General features: G+C 45.5%; 1 protein-coding gene across 11 annotated transcripts in view; it reads right to left on the bottom strand.

Annotated features, from left to right (window-relative positions):
* The window catches only part of NCOR2 (nuclear receptor corepressor 2), a 1233371-nt gene that overhangs the window by 496727 nt on the left and 716113 nt on the right, over window positions 1-20531 (bottom strand). For all 11 annotated transcript variants that reach the window (XM_086942885.1, XM_086942883.1, XM_086942892.1 and 8 more), the window contains exons 13-14: window positions 19233-19287; window positions 3926-4024 (exon numbers count right to left, since the gene is read on the bottom strand). In XM_086942885.1, coding sequence (XP_086799011.1) covers window positions 3926-4024; window positions 19233-19287 — 154 coding nt within the window. The remainder of the gene's footprint in view (window positions 1-3925; window positions 4025-19232; window positions 19288-20531) is intronic.

Raw genomic sequence — 20531 nt, 5'->3', positions numbered from 1 at the left:
AGGAGACCAGAGCCAAAGCAAACATTGTAAAGTGGAACAAAGTCGTCCTCTCCCAGCGCTTATCGAGAACAGTTCTGCTCTATGTTTCTTGTCTGCCTTCTGGAACTTTTCTTAGCCCTGGTTTTGTTATTTTTAAGACAAACACTGCGCCACTGCTCACAGATATGAGGCTCAATGTTTGGAGTTTCAAAATGGGTGGCCGCACAAACAAAACAAGCACTGGCAAAGCCAAAAGATTCTGGAGTTGATTGTTCCGCATGAGACTCTGTTATGTTTGTGTAAGATTATGACTGTGAAAGGTGGTTATTTTCAAAGAGGCTGGGTCAGTAACAAGGAGGGATTTGGTGCGTGTGTCCGAGCCAAAGAAATTTGTAGAATGGTACTGATAACAAATGCCTGTTAACGCTAGTCGTCTACAGTAAGAACACAGACAGAGTCGGAGACTAACTGGATGGAGGAAATACGGTCTTGTATAGATGTTTCTATGTAGGTGGTATTTCTATAGCACAAACCTAGCCAAAAAGCAGTGAAGCACAGTGCAGGGTCAAATGGGAGTTAAACATGTGAAAGGAGAGACAACTGGGTTCTGGGAGCAGAAGTGCACTGTTACTGCATTGTGATGTACTGTTATTTAAAGGGCCACGTCTCAAACTCTTTCTTAAACTGGGGTAGCCCTGATGAATACAGGGATGCTGCTACAGATCCTGGGTGTCTACAATGTTGACCTACGCACCCAAAGACCTGGCTTCTAATCCTGCTACAGCACTGAAACACCAACTTGTGTGTTTTTGTGCAAATCACCACCTTTATGTTTCTTAAATGGTAAATATATGTAACATACAAAACAACTGTATATGTGCACAATCTCAACACCCCTCTATTTGACCCACCCCTGGTTCTCATTGTGGTTTCTGTAAACCAGTTTCAGACAGATCTCGTAGCACCACTTGCTGGAGGGGATCCTGCTACAATAAATGCTCTTTCGATGTCCCAAAGAGCAGCGCGCAAGATGACCACTTATTTTTTATGGGATTCTCATTCGGCCAGATATCTTAGTGAATCCTGATGGTACAAACAGACAAGATGAGAGACAAAAACCATCAGCATTCTGGAGCTCTGCCGATCAAGAGATGGATGGCCCAGGCTGATACTGTCAACAGCAAAATCATTTACTTGCATATGGGGCGTCCGCTATTTCAACACTGATCAAACGTCTATATACTCTTGTGGTATAAAAGCGTAAGCGCCGAAGCACATATCACGTCACTGTAGGCAGATGACATTCTGTCCAGTGTAAAGCATACAATAACGCACCAGTCTCCCATCACAAAGGATACTGACAAGTTTGTAAACTAAAGGGGACGAACGTGAAGTTCACTGAAACATATGCCAATGACGGACACTACCTACCTCTAGAATAGTGCAGGATCTGAGCTTTGCATGAGTGCAGCGCTTAATGTGAACCAGTGGTTTCCAGTGCTCTGCACCAGCACTTAATTGCCAACACTGGCACTTATTACAGCCCACCACGTGGGGGCGCTGTTTGCCCAAGTTTGAGATGAGCACAACAGTTGTTTAGTCATTCAATATGCATTAAACAAGCATTGGCAATGCCAATAGGTCTCGCCAATACAAGAGCTATTGGCTTTGGCAATGTTTTTTACCTTTTACACCTGTGTGGCTGCTGTTCAGCATAGCTATAAGTTAATGGCGTTGAGCGCCCTAGAGTGGAGTGAGTAGAGTGTTGCAGCCTGGATTTGTTGGAGTAGAGTGTCGCGGAGTAAAGTATTGTAGAATGGAGTCGAAGGAAAATAGAGTGAGGTAGAGTTAAGTTCAGTGGGACAGTGGCACAGGATATTGTAGAGTGCAGTGCCAGAGTACAGTGTCGCAGAGTGGAGTGGGGTTGGGTGGAGTTGGTTGGTGTGGATTGAGGAAATGGGGTGGAGTGGATTGGAGTGGAGTGGACTGATTGGGGTACAATAGGATGGATTGAGTGAAGAAGGGTGGACTGAAATGGGGTGAGGCGGATTGGATTGGGGTGGGGTGTGGGCATTGGATTACAGCAGAGTGACTTCGAATAGGGTGAATTAGAGTAGATTGGGGTGGATGAAATGGGGTGGATTGGAGTGGGTGGATTGGAGGGGAGTCCGGTAGAATGCAACCACTGGAGACATCTTTTTGAAGAAGGTGGGTTTTTACAGTGGTTTTGAGTGATGATAAAGAGATGAAGGTCTTCACGCTATCCGAGAGGGTCTTCTAAGCTTAGATCCACTGAGGCTGAAGGACCAGAACTAGGAGCCGGTAGAGAGGTGAGAGAGAGGTGTGTTGGGAGCAGACTTCTGCAGGGATATCCTAAAGAGAACTCAATAGTGTGTTGCGATAGTAAGAGGGTAAATAGGGGTTGTGCCATTGATAAACAAATACGAGGGTAAGCAATTTGTATAGAACTCTGCATTCAGCAGGTATGAGGCACATTTCTATTATAAAGAAGGCCATCCTATCCAAGTTATTATGCACCAGAATATCCCTATATTGACCCAGAGGAGTCTACTGTGACCACAGATGAAAAAAAGGCTTCACGGTTCTCTGAAACTAGGTCTGCACTATACCCAATTCTCAAAATAACATGAGCATCCGAGTTGGCAGGAGGCACGAAAATGGACAACTCTATATATCCATATGGAACTACATGAAGTCCATATATCGGTTCACTGCCCATTGTAACTTGCTTAAAGACAATTTTGAGAGCTTTTACTATTTAACCATCATTCAGGATCGGCCGCACCATTGCCAGGATTCTGCCACACTCCTTGGTGTGCATGTTTCCAAGGGGAAACTATTATCTACCATAAGTTATTAATTAAAAGTATTCCACACTATTCGCATGTGCAGAACAGCATTATTTTTAATTATTTTCTCTGTAATAGCCACTGTCCTAAACAGTGCACTATTTTCATGCAAAGGCGCACACAATACACTAAGGAGTGATGAGTCTGAAGGGCACAAAATCATCATTGGAATGGACCAGTAGAATAAAGTGCTAAGGAGCCTTGACTCTCTTTAGCCAGAACAAAAATTGTTGTAAAAAAAATAGTAAGTGTATCGGGAAACTATGCATCAACTGTGAAAAAAGTTACAAATTCCAAGAAAGTAACAAAAAACGGCTTAGCAACCCTAGAACAGGTTGTGACTTCCAAAGGAGACCGCAGTCTCACACCTCAGTGGACAGGTCTGCAGAGGAACCAGCCACAAAAGCCAGAGACACACTGGCCAACTTGAAAAATAATCTCACAGTGTGAGGAGGGGGCAGGGCCTTGAAGAGGCGGGCCTCGTGCCAAGAAGTACCTAAGAAGCACTATTGAACCCGTCCACGCCCCCAAGCTCCACCTCCCAAAAATGCTTGCTGAAGCTGTTGCCAATGCCCTGGTATGTTTTCACACCACAAGTAATGTCGGCTTTTCAAAGACTCGGAAACGAGCTGGAAAAACACTATTTACAATGGTTTTCAGCTTTTCTTCCCTGGCACTGTGTGATATCAGCTCCTTATCTGGAGACTGTGTGATGGGAGCCAATATCATGTGTCACACAGTAGCACTGTGTGAGTTGGCAGGTATGCGGAGAGCTCTCCATCGCTGGCTGTTCTTGTAAACACCTCGGCTGATCGGCTGCTAAGATGGCGGCTGAACAGGTAGGGGCAACAAACCATCCGCACAGAGTCAGGCGCGGGCATTCCAGAAGGCAAGGGTGCCACCTAATGGTGGCACCAAGTTATTGCAGAAAGCCAAAACTGCCTTTTTCCAAGCATAGGGGAAGCGCTCTAGTGAAGCCAAGGAGAACCACAGTTGATTCAATACGGTGTGTTGTGCGGCAGTAGGCCATTACTTGTGAATATATTAAGTATTGTGTAACCCTTCAAAGGGCCTACCTGATTTTTTCCACGTCGCCGATAGTTCCTTCTCATCAGGCTTTTGTAGTTCTCATTCTTCTTGGTCAAGTAATAGTACAGCACGCAGTCCGCTACGGTCTGAAAGGACACAGGCGGGATAACGATAAACAAAAATATTAATTTTTGTAATTTTCACCTCTGTTTATTTTAAAATATTGTAACAGGAGCAGACAGAAAATCAATTCATCACTGACCAACTGCCTCTTACGAAATTAATAAATTGGAAACTAAGATAACCAAAGTCACACTAGCAGTCAGTCAATAGGAGGCCTCAAATCAGCTTTACACAACACATATGCCTTTCTAACTACAAAGATTGCTGTTTTGTGGATTCTGTTCCCTGGACAGAAAACAGCAGCTCCGGCTCCCCTCACAAATTGGCATAACCTTGCTGAGTGGTTCAAAAGCATTTTGTCCATGTTGTACCCCGAACCCTCTTTGAAAAAGCTGCATGACAGACTGAACTAGTGGGACAAGAAAAATGGTGGGGAGCAGGCATGTCCAGGAGAAGGATTAAGAAGTCTATATAAAGTTTTAAACAGAGCCCCAAATATGTCTCCTCTCTTTTTAGGTCTGGATTTTGAAAGTGCCCCTGTCAAACAGACATACTGCCAACAATATACATAGAGAGGGCTTTGGGTCCGCCCATTTCGACCACTGGCTTTCTTTTACCAACCTTTTGCAGCTATTGGCTTGATATTTTGTCAGTCACTATTGCTCAGCGGAACACTGAATACTCTTGGCCGTTTTAGTGTGTCCTTCCACCCCCATTCACGTGCTTGCACTGAACTGCATGAGGGACACTTTACAATTATTGCTCCCATTGGCTCACTCCTGTATGACTTACTCCAATGAACAAACACTACACGCGTTAGCACATTAAACCTAAAGAATAGTTAGCCAATGCCAGAACTAGATTTTGGAAATACATTGTAATGTGCAACGACTCCAGAAATGGTAAAACGAGACCAGTGTATTCTGAATTCTTCAGGCTGTTTGTGATTTTTCCAGATTTACTTAGGACACAACCTTATTTTTTCCCCATCAGGTACTTCAAGTGTAGCCTTGTAGTAGGAACCAATGAGTCAATGAATTTTCGGTTAATCCATTCACACTGCAAGGCCACAAGTGAAGTCTGTGTGAGGGTGGACGTGAATCACCGACTGTAGTAAATATGATGTATAGGGCAGTGTACTTATCCATTTCACCTATTGTAAATCTTGCTTGCGAAATATCACTGGAGTTTTGCCCCTTGTTAATCAATAAAAATGACTTGCCCGAGGAAGGGGATAGATATAGGTCCTATACCACCGGAACACTGAGTCAACTAATTTTCTTACGATCAATGTTTACAAAATGCAAAGTAACAACTGGATGAACATGTTGTTCACTGCTACGCATTGATGAATTTGTAACAGGGTCTGTATTTCAGCACTTATAAGAATGTCTGACAATTTAGTTATCCAGAAGGGCAACTGTAAGACTTCACGTTAATTACTTTTGAAATTTTAAATAAAAACTTCTTTTAGCAATTACTGTGAATATTGTAAATTAATATTGCCGATTTGTGAATTATGTAGTCTATAATTTTTTAGCCCTCATCACATTTCAGGAGTTTCTTGTTTAGCGACCCAATTTTACCGGTTTGGTGGTTTACACCATCCCCTTGGTAACAGAGGTGCCTCTCGTTTCATAAATTTCATTAAGACAAACCCACCTTCACCCGTGGAGAGAGAGAGAAGAATTGCCTTATTGGGAGCCAATGCCAGAGATTTGGCTAACCAGTGTTGGACCACCACGACGCAGAAGATCATTGTCCCTCTTGATTTCTAGATTTCTTGATTTCTCCATCTTGTTGGAGTCCAGGATCAGCATATGGTCACCCTTCCACATGCACAAGGCCAATTTGAGGCAGCGAGATCACCAGTGAGGAGGCACCTGTCTGGGTAGGGTTTGGGAATTACCCACTCGAGACCCAGAAGTCAATTTCCACCTCCTTGAACAATTCCCAAGAGGAACGAGTGGCTGACGGAGTCAAAAGCATCTAATACTGTGAAGAAGCAGATGTCCAGGTCCAACCCACAGTCGCCCCGAACCAACACCAGGACAAATTGGTACCTTTAAGTGGAGGAACCCTGGCCTGAAAGGGATCCAGGTAGCGCTTGGCTTCAATCAAGTTCCGAAGCTCCGCATAACACTGTATAATGTATTCAGACGTGTGATGCCTCAGCTTGTGCGTGCTAGCACGAAGTGACCCAGTTGTGCCCTGAAGCTGGCACAGTAGAACTGTTATGGTCACAGCGTCTAAATTGGGGAACAATTAGTTCTTCTCAGAAATTCCCAGCAGCGAAGGTGTGTGTCCTGGTTTAACTTTGACCTAGATACTATGAGCCCAAGTTCTGGCAGGAGATAACCTCTTGGAAGGCGGTTGGAGCAGTGAACCGCAAAAGCCTGTTTACTGAATGTGCACGACTGAGCTAGTGAATAAGTGACTCACTGGGAAACTAGGAAACCAGAGTTCACATTCCAGCTCCCAACTAAACTCGCTGATGTGATCTGGGCTAATCACGATCTCCTGGTGTCCCAGTACCTTTGTATACCCCAAATATGGGAGAGCTTATAAGCAGGCCAAGCAAGCAATCCGACGCACCCTGTGCGCAACTGGGCAATCTACCAAGGGTGCTGTGTGCAACAGACCTTCCATCTATGGAAGCAAGGTGATATACTGGGGGTACACTCCTGAATGTCTCCTATGGGGTTTTCATTGGGCTTTCTTTCGATGCAAGATGGGGGGGGGGGGAGGGGCGCTTTTCGTAACACCCACCTATGCTCTTTCCAACCAAGTCCTTTGCCTACCAACCCTTCATGTTTAGTTTTTGCATAAAACCTCTCTCCCCTCCTACAGCATCGTGGATAATTTCCCCCATTTGCCAAACCCTCCTTTCCCACCTAGCACAGTTATTTTATACAGTTCTCTGTAAAAACAATATTTTACGTTTCTGCCACCAATTTGTGCCTCATTTTGCACGAAAAGCTACTGAAAACTGACGCATTTCTCGATTTTATGAAGTCAATGTTGTCCCTTTGTTAGTTGCTTTACCAGCTATTGGGCTTTTCAGTAAAAAGAGACAAAGGACTGCTGTGCCTAGGGGGGGCAGTGAGGATGTTCATATGAAGGCACCTCTACAAGCTGGTGGAGCTGGGTCACACAGCAGATAAAGAAGGGCCCAGTAAATTCTTCCCGCCAATAGTGGGTCTCGTTTCACATAGGAAATGGACTTGTCAGTAAGAAGGCCTTTCCGCGCTATACTCTCTGAGCCCAGCCACAGACTTGGAACACGCTAACCCTGGGCGGGTGAACTCCACTCCGCTCGCAGAGTTTTCCGCACTCCCGTGTTACACAGACCTCGCAGAGTTCCTAGAAAACTCTGCTTCGCACAGCAGAGCGGAGTTTTTTTCCTCATTCGCGTTCACCACTGTCAAGTTGGTGAGCACAAGCGAGGAAAATCCACCTCCCGGCGAGATTTTTCCTTGTTCGAAATCATCAACATCAATTTGGCGAGCTCGAGTGTGGAAAATAAACCTCTCGGCGAAATTTCTCAATGCGGGGCGGGGGAGAGTTTTCTCATTCGTATGCTCGAGACAGCTCGCGTTGAGAAACTGCCCGTTTGTGTTGAGAAAGCTGCCGCTCGAGTAGAAATCTACTCGAGCAGCAGAAAGGAAAGCAGCGCTCGCTTACGCTTTGCATGGTGCCGTTCATGATGATTGCACAGTGCGAACAAGCATCCGGCACTGAAAATCACAGAGAACAGCATTTTTCTACCGCACTACGGCGCTTGCGGAGCTTCGCGTAGTGCGGCAGAGTTTTTTTACCACCAACTCCGCGAACTCCGCCCAGGGTTAGAAAAAGCTACAACAGCTTCAAGAACGGCCAGAATACTGAACTGTTCCAGCACCACACCTCCGGGGACATTGATGTGGAGCCAGGGCCCTTCCTTCAGCAACGGGGATCAGACATCCCTATTCTGTATTTCTCTAGTACCATGAAGTGACTGAGAAACGACATACAGCACTATAAAATCTGTATGTATACTGTGCTAAGCACACGCTTCTGCATAACATTTCCAAACCATTAACCTTTGTGAGTGAATAGTGCACCGTCTAGCACTTTGTGCCAGAGAGTGCGCACCAAGGCACTAGAGACAACGGAAAATGGAAGACAACTTCCAATGTGAAGCAAGATAACACCTGCAGACAAGAGGTCATGCTGTGGAGATGAGAACACCAGAGCCAGCCATTGATACCTTTATCTATCACCAACTAGAAGAAATGGACAATAACTAGGTGGGGCCACATCTTGAGAACCAAAAAACAGGACATTCAAGAAAAAAAATGTTGGACTACAATTTTTCATCAGCTGAGGGGCACAGAATTATCTACATGCAACTTCTACACGCATCATCGTCTGTGTTAATTTAATTGATTTTTGCAAAGGGTGCAGCTAATTAATTCTGCAATGTAACACATGCATACTTGCCTCTCTTTGTAAACTATCACCCTCTATGAAAACCCTAGATAGAGGAGACAGGATGTGGCGCAGTGGCCAGAGTTGCCAGCTCGGGAGCGGGGGATCCGGGTTCATATCTCAGCATTGGCTCAACATCCTGTGATTTCTGGGCAAATCACCCAATCTCCCCTGTGTCCAAGGACAGCGCCTGGACACCCTCACAGGTGATAAACCCCGCTATATAAATCTATTAATTAATGATAAATTCAGAGGGTGAAAATCCAGGATGTCTGGTGGCCCTTTCAATACGGGTGGTTTAACAAGCTCACAGCAGAAGTTCTGGGGGCTTGTCAGAAGGTCTAGAACCAGCCCTTAGTAGGTTGACAGAAATGCTGCGGACTGCGGCTGGAGAAGGGTTGGGGTTGGTCTGGAAGAGTAAGCAGCGCTATACATCGTCCAATAGACTATCTGGCTGCTGCCACCACTGATGCATTTGCACTCACTACACTGGACAAGAGCAGCAGCCATCTGTGGCCACTTCAACACTGCGGCAGGGGAACAGCATCTGTGCAACTCCACGAGTTGCCCTGTGGTGAAACATCCAATATGCCTGCTCCAGTTGACAGAGGAACAAATGGTAGAGTGAAAAAATTAAAACATAATCCATGTCTGTGCTATGCGCGGTAGTACAAGGCTGGAGAAGGCGGAGTTCAGCAGTCGAAGAAAACCGGTCATAGGGCCCAACATTCTGTTCAGACCAAATCTAACTGTGTGTAAGCTACCGCATAAGTGGTTAAGCACCTGCCCTCTCATGCTGCACAGGAACTGAATCGGAAGGGCTGTATCAGAATGACAACCTAGTAATATTTAGCAAAACCATTTCAATCAACGGCCTAAGGTCACAACACTATTGCTCTATATGAGCCTAATCCTGACCAGTGCTTAATTTGAGCCGGTGGTTGCTGGTGGGGCTCACCGGCACTCATTTATGGAGACCGCCACTTATTTTTCCTCATCAGACTTGGACACCGAGCAAAAGAAAGAAAAACACACATTTGTGAAAGAACGAGGAAGAGAAAGATGGAGAAACCGTGACAAAGGGAAAAAGTAGGCGTAAGATGAAGATATAAGGAGCATCTAGCGGAATAGACCTCACAGCCTCGCCATTTGGCGTGCCATCATTCAATAGTGCTGGACGTTGGTTTCTGAGCAAACATTTAGGGCCCTAGCACTTATTCTTTTATTAAAGCCTGACCCGAACCCAATGCTCTGCAGAGGTCGGAAGAGAGTTTATTAAGCGCTACTAGGCCTCCTACATACTCTCGCAATAGCATAAAATAAGGACGCACTTGTTTTCTACGTTCGAAGGCCCTATGCAAGGCTGTGGCTTCACCAGAGGATCTTGTGTGCATAAGACATTTCTGTCCAACTATCCCTATGTGCTTAATGCACGGGGACCATGTTTTACGCAAAAAAAGCATCTTCATCACATGGAACAGACGGCGGACACTGCACAATTTAACGTAAAATATAAGTTCTGCTTGTATCCCCAAACTATTTACAAAGCAATACACCGTCACACAAGCAGCAAGTGCACTGTAATTATGAATAGGTTATCGGGCAGTAACGTCATACATATTACTGACTATTTGATTTATTTATTTATAGGTATTTTGGGTAAATCGCAGTATAACTCATATGTGGTCTCTTGGCTCCAAGGTACCTGGTACTGTTCACATATGCTTGCTCTGATGGCTCCCACTGAAAACCTGATGATGAATTAGATTTGTCAACAAAGAGAATCTCACCAGTAAACACAAAATACAAAAAAAAGCCATAAAAAATAAACTGATGACTGGTAAGAGGCGTACAAGTGTCTCCCGGGTACCAAACTGGTGCCTAAAATAGAGTGATTTCGAGAGCCATCTGTAGTATCCTGTATATGTATTTATCCTGTTGCTTGCTCACTCGCTGCTCAGCCAGTGTGAATGTGCTGCATGGAATGTTGGTGTGGCGATGGTGGATGGAATGTTTGGGTGCCGGTGAGGTGAGGTGTGGCAGTTGGAGAATGGGTTGAGCAGCAGGCAGGCTGCTCCTGCTGGGGCTGCTCTACATGAGCTTAACAACCTGTAACTAAAACTAAATAAATCATCTTTAACTACGGTTTGGCTAATGGACGTCATCAATACACCATCCCTTTGTTCTTTATTTAGCACTTCACACAAACTCCGCCTCCGTACGGCTGTCTGGACCTATTATTTCTAGAGACTGACTCTGACGCATAGGCAGACTGGTACGGGGAACCGAGACACGTCCCTCGAGCAGCCGCGGACCGTGCAGGTAACAGCGGTAGGGCGGTGGGGCCGTGTAAGGGGGGGGGTTTCGAGGGACGGTGCAGAGGGAATATTTATTATTTTTTTAATTTTCCCTCTGCATCGTCCCTCGAAATCCCCCCTTATCCGGCCCCATCGCTGTTACCTGCACGGACAGCGGCTGCCCTCGAGTTACACTGGGTGGGGACTGAGCCGCACCAGTGCTTCTTGCACAGGCCACCCGGTCAATGAGGTCCGAAGACTACACCTTACAAGCAAGCAGACGTCATCGAACGAACATTCTAGAATGCCTCGTGCTTGCTAAGGATGTAGGGCTAGGTAAAAGAACCGGTTTTACTGTACTCTGTAATGAGAGCCGGTGGCGCAATGGACAGGTCTGCAAGGCGCTTTAGGCTTCCAACCACCAGTGTCATGGGCAAGTGCTCCTAAAACCCCTGACTCCAGATTTTTCTTTAGACCAGGAAGCAATGCCAAGTGCCTGCTGACTCCTGATTAGTATGTTTAGGTCAAACATGATTCAAAAGAGTTTTTACCAGAACCACTCCAGTGTTACTGCCAGAGAGAACAGCATGGCCTGTTACAAGAAAAATATATAGAGATTCATCTATTGCAATGTAGCACGTAGAGGCGGGCTGAGGTTTCAAGAGGGTGTACCGATGTCCTGTGATACATCCTGTGTACCAGAAATGAGGGTTAACTCAGTGACTGTTCGGCCCTCCTGCTGCTAATTAGAGTTGGTATCAGGGATAAAAATGAGCAAATGCCAACTTGTCTGTCTGTCTAAAAATAATTAACTGTGAATTAAACTTTGAAATTGTCTTCTTGCACAAGCAGGCTGAAAAACAGGTATGTCTGGATCGCATACAGCCAGCGGCATGCCAATCAGAGCTGTGTTGTCTGCTCACTTGTGAAGTAGTGTGGCTCACTGGTTAGAGGCGGCAGACCTGAGAGCAGAGGACGGCCCGGGACCAGGGTTCGATTCCCGGCGCGGCAGGTTTCTGGACCAGGGTCAGCGGACTCGATAATTCTCTCGCCTCAGTGCCCACTCTGATCAGCGATCACACTCGGCAACTCTGGGCATTAGCTTGCCTCATCTTCACTAACGGCCCCACCAGACCGCCGGGGATGCCTGGTCTCACCCTGGAGATACCCATTAAGGGACCATCTCTCAGGGAAGCCAGGAAGGGTTTCGCAGCGGTCGAAGCGCCTTGGGACCCTACGGGTAAGTAGTGCGCTATATAAATGCCTATACATTTACATTTACATCACTTTACCAGGGCACAAGTCCTAAATAAAGAAGTGGTGGACTAACCTAGATAGGCAGTATGCAAGTGACATCACGGCGCGTGACATCACGGCACATGACAATATGTTACATCACAGGAATTGACATGATAGGAAGTGGCATCACAAGCCACAACTTATTATGTACGTGTGATGAAAAGCGCTCCGACACTGCTTTGGGATGAGTAGCGCTATATAAGAAGAAATAGTGGTACTTAGATTATTTCAATGCCTCCTCAAGGATAGTAAACGCTATATAAATGACATTTATTTTGTGTAAATAGTGGAAGAGACCAACACATCTGACATTCTCACGCTGCATGCATATCTAGTAAACAGAGCCTGAACAAAGTGAAAAGCTGCCGCTCTTAAGTATGTGAGAAGTGCTAACTTTAGCTTCACCTCTGCTGCATTTGCTTCTAGTTGTGAGGCTCCTGGTTGCTCCCAGACAGGAGACCCAGAACAAAAGGAGGCCTGACGGACCCTTAAATTTGCCCTTTGTTATGGGCCCAGCAGGAGTCTAAAATAAGAAAGCCCCGTCCCCGCCGGCACGTTGTTGCTTGTTGCAAATGAAAAGCAGACAACGTGCAGGCGCTGCTAAAAGGGTCCTGGTGTTTGGAAATTACACCTGGATGTGCTCAGCACATTATTTAGTGAGGCCCACTTCTTGGCAGGGTGGAAGGTGTTCACCCTGTGAAAATACTGAGTGGACGCCGTCCACCCGCGTTAACCCCCGGCTCGTGCCCTGCACTTTACCCTTTATGAAGTCATGTCTGCGTGACATCTGACCTGTGGCCCTGGCCTCTGACATATAACTTTCGCTTCTGAATAGTCATCCATGTTAAGTTTAACATTCAATAACATAAAGCCGGTATACAACTGTGCATCTAAGCTGTACATATATGATGCATAGGTGCATGTTGGTGATGCCCATATAAGGTATATAAGACAAAGGTAATACGTCATTTAAGTATGCACATTTTCATCAAGCTGTTTTCACACGTCCTGGTCACAAGAATATGTTCTCCTGCATCCTTGTCTGAACAGCTCCAAACTGGGTGCAATGCCCTATAAGCAGAGAGAACTGCTGTATTATGGGGTGACCCCTCCAAGTACATTTGGTATCTTACCCAGACAGTGGGGTACCATTGTGTGCTGTGTCCGCTTGGGCTGTATGCATCCTTTGTTCTGGTGTGCACATTCTGTACATCATCCCCCCTAAGGGCAAGTAAGGAATTGCTATTTACAGACTATGACGATGCTATATTATTTTAGCCTGTACACTTCCTTTAGGTTTGCTATTGTCAATATGTTAGTGTTTTTAATTACCATTTTGCTACATGTATTCTGAACTAAGTTGGTGAATACTTAAAGTCTTTAGTAAACCAATCCAAATTCGTGTGTGCTAACTGGGGTAGTTCATCAATAAACTGCTGAGTTATTCACTAGACTGCCTTTTCATCCCAATACGGGCCCTTCCCCGGGTAAGGTACAAGGAAGGCAACATGGAAGACATGCGTTTTCTCTGCTCACCATGGCTAGTAAGTAAATCTTCATACCCTGTGGGTCACAAGAAATCTACCAGGTGTGACCAAAATTCTCAGCAAGCATCAGCCAGCAGACATGTGCCTACATCTGGCAAGGAAAAGACACACAATAGGGTGTGGTAGCTATATGGGTGGGCGGGTTACCTATCCCTCAATGGTTTGTAGCTCATCTGTAGCCCAATTAGGCTTCTCGGAAGTTCTAACAGGAAAGAGAAGACCAATGTTTTGAAAGAGAAAGCCTCTGGTGAGGAGCTCACGTAGACTAAGGAGCAATGAGCCTCTTGAAGAATGTGTGACTACAGAGGACAGGGTCCCCTCCCAACCCAGGTAGCTGGTATCTCCTTGGATAGCTTGTAATTAGTTACAAACCAGGTAGGGCTCACCTGGGCATAATTGGTTTCAACTAGCATTTTCACTGGTAAATAGGCCAGTTCATTAGGGATCCTTGGCCCTGATGAATGCCCATGACCTTTATAGGCAACAGATCGGGGCTGAAACATGTTGGCTTAAGGGGGAAGGACTGAGCTCATATTCCATTTCATAACTGTTTTTAGATATACCAGAGGTCCCCAACATTAAAGGTGATAACCTGGGTTGTCTCGAGGTATTTTTCGTTGATTTGAATCCCTCATTGTCCAGCAATACTTTATCTAAGAACTCCCTCCACCCTCGCTTTTTGGAGGTCGAGTCCGCCCTGGTGGTACCGTCCTACCTAGGTGTGGCGAGGTTGCCTGGGATGAAGCATGACACAAAGTGTGGGTGAGGCTTCCTCTTCCAAAAGATTGGCCTTCTTCTCTTTCTTGTTCGAACTTCTGAGAAGTCTAAATAGTGCACAGATCTACAAACCATTGAGGGATAAGTAATTCCACCCTCCAAACCCCCCACACTCTATTCTGTTTTTTTTCCTATTGCCCAAGGAGTGCGTGCGCTGGCTTAATCTCCCCCTTTCTACTTTCGTAATTAGACCTAATTCTGGCCAGCCCTATCTGCCTCTTAGAGGCACCGGCTGGTTTTAAAATCTCTAGGTTTCTATATGGGTGAGATCTGTAATCTTGTATTTAAACTCTAAAGATGTTTGGTTGCTAAAGTGGTGCTTGCACACCTCTCAGAGCTCCGCCAGCATCAACTGGGGTGCTTCAAAGTCACTACAATAGTATACAAAGTAGGCCAATCCAAAATAGCACACTAGAAAAGACAATCCCTTCACAAAGAGGGGCAGAGTAGAACTCTTCTGAGAGTGCATTAAGGCCTAAAAGGCCAAAATATCAAAGTTCCCAATTCTGAAAGGAATTGATACATTATTTTTTATTGTAAAGAAAATGGTCAAAGTAAGGTTCATGAGAATGAGAAAAGGAGTTCAAAAACAAGAGGGAAAAGTGGAGGCCCTGTTAGTGATGTTGGCTAGGATGGTGAAGGTGTGTGTGGGACATGAGTGCAGACAAGATGGAAGGGTTTAAGAGTAGATTGGATGGGACAAGAGTAAATCTGCAACGCTGGGGAAGAAGGGGTTAAATGTGGTGAAGAGAGCAAGGCGTTGCAAGCTGTCAATCAAGTACAGAGCTCTAAATTTAATCCAAAAGACGACAAATTAAATCAATAAAAGTACAGACGGATCTATTTTTTGCGACACGTGAAATAATTCTGCTTCATTTGCTCTTTTATTTTTCGATGTACAAATCATTTCAAAATGGTGGCTCCTTAAAATGTAGATTGCGGTCACTGGCTTCCTTTGGCAAAAAGGCTGCTTAGAGCCCGGGAACAAACAGCCTCGCTGATAATGTTACCAGATGTCTCCACGTCTGCAGGGCAGCAAGCCTCCAGCCCCCTGTCCTACTCCACACCTGGGATCCGTTCATGTGAACTGAAGGCCCTGGCCAGAAGAACCAGTGAACGCAGAAGCAATGAACCCGAAACACTGTGCAGTGCCAACATGCAGCCATCTGGCACCCCTACTCCATACAAAGCTATGGAATATTTTCCACACTAATCCCCACAAAGTGCCAAGAGAGCGTCAGACTGTCCCCTATCCAGGGAGGTTTAGAGCCAAATGGTGCATTTCACAGAACAATTTTCCAAACACATTTCCTTAAAAGCCACATGTTTTGCTGGCGGCTCCGAAGAGGACTATTCCAATATTTCAGGTTCTGCTACAATATCCAAGTGCAATATTACTGCCTGGCTGAAACGCATGCTCTTATTGGCTTGGCTGAAGCAGTGCCCATCTGAAAAAGTGTGCACCAGTGAAAGAAATGGCTATTGAAAATGCCATGGCAGGAGAAATAGTACTGTGCCCCTGCCTCCTAGGCACTGATAAAGCTTACACGTATGTGAGTGTTGGTGAAATATTCCAGGGTGTAGCCAGTATCTGCAGGGTGGTGCTCAGGTATTCCAGCGTACAACCAACATTGGTCTGACACTTCCACCCCCCGGGCCCCCAGTGGCATTGCCCCTCACTTGGACTGCTAAAAGGGTTTTTGTGTCCCGAGTGTCACAAACTCATACTTGAGATGCGCTTGATAGGGGACCCAGTCATAGGTGACATGGGGCCGTATTACACAAGCATCCTGGGGGCGCAACGGGAATTTGCACATGCTTTATGCACCCCTGGGGCACTTTGGTATTTCAGAAGGGGCCGCAGATGCTTGTGTGGAACCTTTTGTAATACCGATAGCGCTGGTGCACATATAGAGCTATCTGGGAGGGCGTTCCCTCATGTTCACGGCTGCTTGGCCCCATGTAAATGATGGAATCACCTTGCCTCTGTGCCCACGCCGTATTACTGACATGGACATAGACGCAAACATGCTTTTAGCAGTTACACTGAACGTTCACCACAAAAAGGTGGTGCAATTTCAGTGCGCCTTCTAAATGCACCTTTAGCTTATGTAGACGCACTGAAAGGAGGGTCCACTACTCCCTGAAAGTATGAATGTAAATGTGGCCCACATGTAACTCTCCTGGCAGCCCTCACTTATTTAGTTTAGTACAGTCATATCCACTAACTGCATAGTGTTAGTTAGAACACAGTGTGTAGTTTAGGATGCGGAACGCTTGAGGGAGGTATATCCGGAGCAATATAATCTGAAGACAGAACAAGATTTAATTTGTGTGAAAGTTTATGCAGGTAACATTTGGTGCCCATGTTAGAAAGACTGCACAGACTCAAGACGAATATCTATGTTTGTCTGTATGAAGTATTTGCATAGCATGAACCTTGCAGAAAGGCAGTGCAGCTTTATCTAGGGTCAAAGAATCTGAGGAGTAGATCAAAAAGTAAAAGTTACACTATTACCACGGTTTCACAGTGAAAAAGGAAAAAAGTTCAATTGGAATTAGGTCAGGACACCATATAAAGGAGCCAAGAGGCTTAAGATAAATGTTGATTCAGGTAGATAATATGATGAAACAGTGGAAAGTTTTGTTTCAATAACAAAGGCAGGCTGGGACCCTAAAGAAGATCATATAAGTAGGGTCTGGACCCCTTTTACCATGCTAGGCATGGTGGCTCGTGTCCTGTGTCCCTGCCACTGGGTAAAGCCGTACAAAAGGGGGTGGTGATGGACGGAGCATCTTAATCAAACACTCACACCCAGTCAACTGATCTGGGTTTAATCCATTACCGTTCTTTAGCCCACTCTGCCACCCCAGTTCTGACATGGCCATATGCAAATCAGTCTGACCCAGTGCCTCATGGGAACAGTCCAGCCCGAACTGCCAAGCCATGTCTTCCCTGGACCGGAAACAAGCTTCAGAGGACCGGTTTCTGGCATTCTGGGGAAAGTCAGGCTAGTGACTTCCTCAGTTACGCGGTTCGAGTCCCCAAGGCCAATGATGGAGTCCTTTTAGAAGTAAGGATTGGCAGACTGCACGGACGCAGAACCAGAAGCAAAACTATACGGAACCAGGGATTTAATATGACATTGCATCGCGCCTATACAGAGTAATGTGGGCTTTTGAAAATAAATAAAAAGGAACCAATGTCACAGGATTGCAGCAGGAAAAGTGAGGGGCCTTGACATACAACTCCTGTCTTGGCACAGAGCACCTGACATCAAGAACAAACGAGTGGGCTTCCAGATCTGGACTGGGGTCCAAAAACACTGAACTTTGTGGGTGGGGCGGTCTTGTCCGGTAGAAGGCACTCAAACACAACAGACTGCATTAAAAGCCCTTTTGGAGAATAGATGAATAGACCAATAGCACAAAGGATGCTGCAGGAGTGAAAAAAGGGTGCAGACAAAGGGACAAGTCTACAGGTAGTGGATACAAGCAGTGTGGAGGCCCGGAGATAAAAGAAGGAAGGCACACACACACAAGGTGAACATCACAGGATACACTCGGGAGACCAGGCAACAAGTGCACAAGACGAGACACTGTGTACCTCATTGGCCGAAAAGCAGCCAGCAGCAAAGGCGGCAGCCGAGAGCGGAGATGCACCGTTCACAGCAGCTAGTGAGGAATGTGAACCATCAGTTCCAAAGAGGTAATAAAGGGGTTGTTTGAGGATTTGAGGGTATTTTAAGGTTTAATGTTGGGAGGAGGGGGTAGTAGTTTCATGTTTTAAATAAGGAAGCGTCATGCCTAGTGGTGACAAATGCATAACCCGTATGATATAAAAAGTAGGATCACTGAAAGGAAAATCTGGAGATTGTGTGGAAACATCATGACAATTAAAGGGAGTTTACAGGCTTACAAGGGGGAAATGCCATGTATTTGGGATTCTTGTCGCCGTTGTTGCTTCACTGATCAAGCGAAATTTAGGAAACTTGTAACACCTTGGTATTGTCCACCCCTATTCCTGGTTGAGTGTCCCTTCCTCTGCGGCTGCTACTGCTTCACATCCTTCCTTTCGGCTGGATTAGCGCCATGAAGCCTCTGGAAAGGTGTAGGTGAGTTTTACTCTATAAAACACACCAACAACTAATACGGGCGAGTTTAATAGCTAATTTGAAGCCATCTGAATGTGAACAACTGCAAATGTCTTGGCTCGTGCTTAGATCCATTTCATGACTTCTAGAGAAGATATTTTGGGAATTTACTGACTTTTGGGAGAAATGTAGGTAAAAGGTTGGTGATTTCCTGGCAAACATTTTAGCATTTTCATGCATAGCCTAAAGGTAATTTCATGAGGAACATTTCGTGGCTCAGGCAACATTGTGTCCTATATGTAAGCAAATCCATGCTGAAAGTTCTGGTGTTTCATTTGCTCTTAGGAGGCCTATATAATGTGGGCATTACGGCAGCGCTACCCATACCATAGGATTGAATTCACATAGGTGTAAAGGTGCTGTTATTGCTCAGGCACAGCCTGCCTGGACACCAGCAGGACATGTCACGCTCTTTGTTTCACCAAGGGCAGGCACGCCTGTTTTATGAACATATTACTGTACATTGTAATTACCACATATCAATGGCATGACTGTGTATTAAAACTTTCATGTTAAGTCAAGCAAAAGCAAAATAAAAATCAAGCAACATAGCAAAATAGCTAATACTATAAAAAAAAAACAGCTCCCACAAAACAGATGACCATGATATTTGGGCCTTTAAAATTCCTTAAATTAAGTCTCCTCAAACAAAGTGTGTTCACGAACACTTGCAATAAGTGAACTTACCTTTCTATCCAAAAAAGACGCGATCAAGGTGAAGTTTTTGGGATGCTGCATGAACCTAAAAACGAAAGGTAAAAAAATTGAATTATAAATCGACCTGCGACTCTTTTTTTAAATTTAAATTGTAAATTGTGGAGATCCCACCTTTCCCCTCTAAACAAACTGTATGTACCATCTCAATAATTTCACATAATATTCAAACCTGTTAATTTCTGTTTTATTGCACTATTAATAATTTTGCATATTTGGGGTGATTTGTAAATTTGTTTGAAAGGGCACTTATAAGTTGTTCTTTGAATAAATAAATCCAGAGAGAGATTTCTCATACCACACAAACAATCCTGGGTCGAGCCTTTATTTTAGTTCCAGCTGTGATGGCACCTTCGCACAGTTGCCACTTTCCTATTTGCTGCACTCTGCAGAATCACAGGGTTTGTGACCGCAAGAAACTAATTTTGAATTTATAGACCCCTTCTGCGAGCTAGAAAATGATTTCTGACTCGCAAAAATGGTTTCACGAGTCATAACCTTTCTCAGTTAGAAGGAATAGTTAAGATGGTGCCCATTCTGTCCTTGCCCAGGTTCCTGTATGCCCTACAGAACACTCAGGACTCGGTTCCGGCTCGCTATTTTCGAGAAATTGAGAGCCTGCAATGCGCTTTGCTCTGGGAGGGTCGACCTCGTGTCGCCATCCAGAAGCTCACATTACCGTGGTATGACGGAGGTATCGCCTTGCCGGACGTACGGCGGTATTACTGGTCCTCTCAGCTCACTGCCATCAACCATGGCTTTTATGGCCCCGCGGATAGCCCAGGCTACGCAATGGACAGATGGCTTTTGCGCGGTGGCAACTATTATCGCGCCCTGTATTCCAGATCCTTCGATCGGCGCCTCACGGGCCCGACCAAGGCAGCGGTTCACACCTGGCGGATGATTACTAAAGCACAGGGTTGGCAGGGCAGACTGACTAGATTCACCCCACTGTACGACTCTGATATCCTGGGCAGACTGTGGCACACCAAGGGTTTTGATAAATGGGACCTCATAGGTATCTCCAGGGTGGAAGACATTGTTGTTAAAGGAGAAGTCAAGACCTTTCCCCAACTGCAGGCCGAGTATCATTTGGGCGGCTCGGAGTTTTCCCGCTACGCCCAGCTGAGGCACGCGTTGATTGCTGCTAGGCCAGCGGAGGGCGAGATCCCCGAAAGCTCCCCCTTGGAGGACAGGATTCTGGACGGCCATATGCCTGACAGCGCTATTTCCTTGTCCTATAAAAAACTGATAAATGTTAGAACTGATCTC

This window comes from Lissotriton vulgaris, chromosome 11, assembly GCF_964263255.1.
Source record: "Lissotriton vulgaris chromosome 11, aLisVul1.2, whole genome shotgun sequence".
In the NCBI taxonomy this organism is placed as follows: Eukaryota; Metazoa; Chordata; class Amphibia; order Caudata; family Salamandridae; genus Lissotriton; species Lissotriton vulgaris.
Note: the sequence above shows the minus strand (reverse complement) of the source record. Positions and strands in the feature narration are given on the sequence as shown.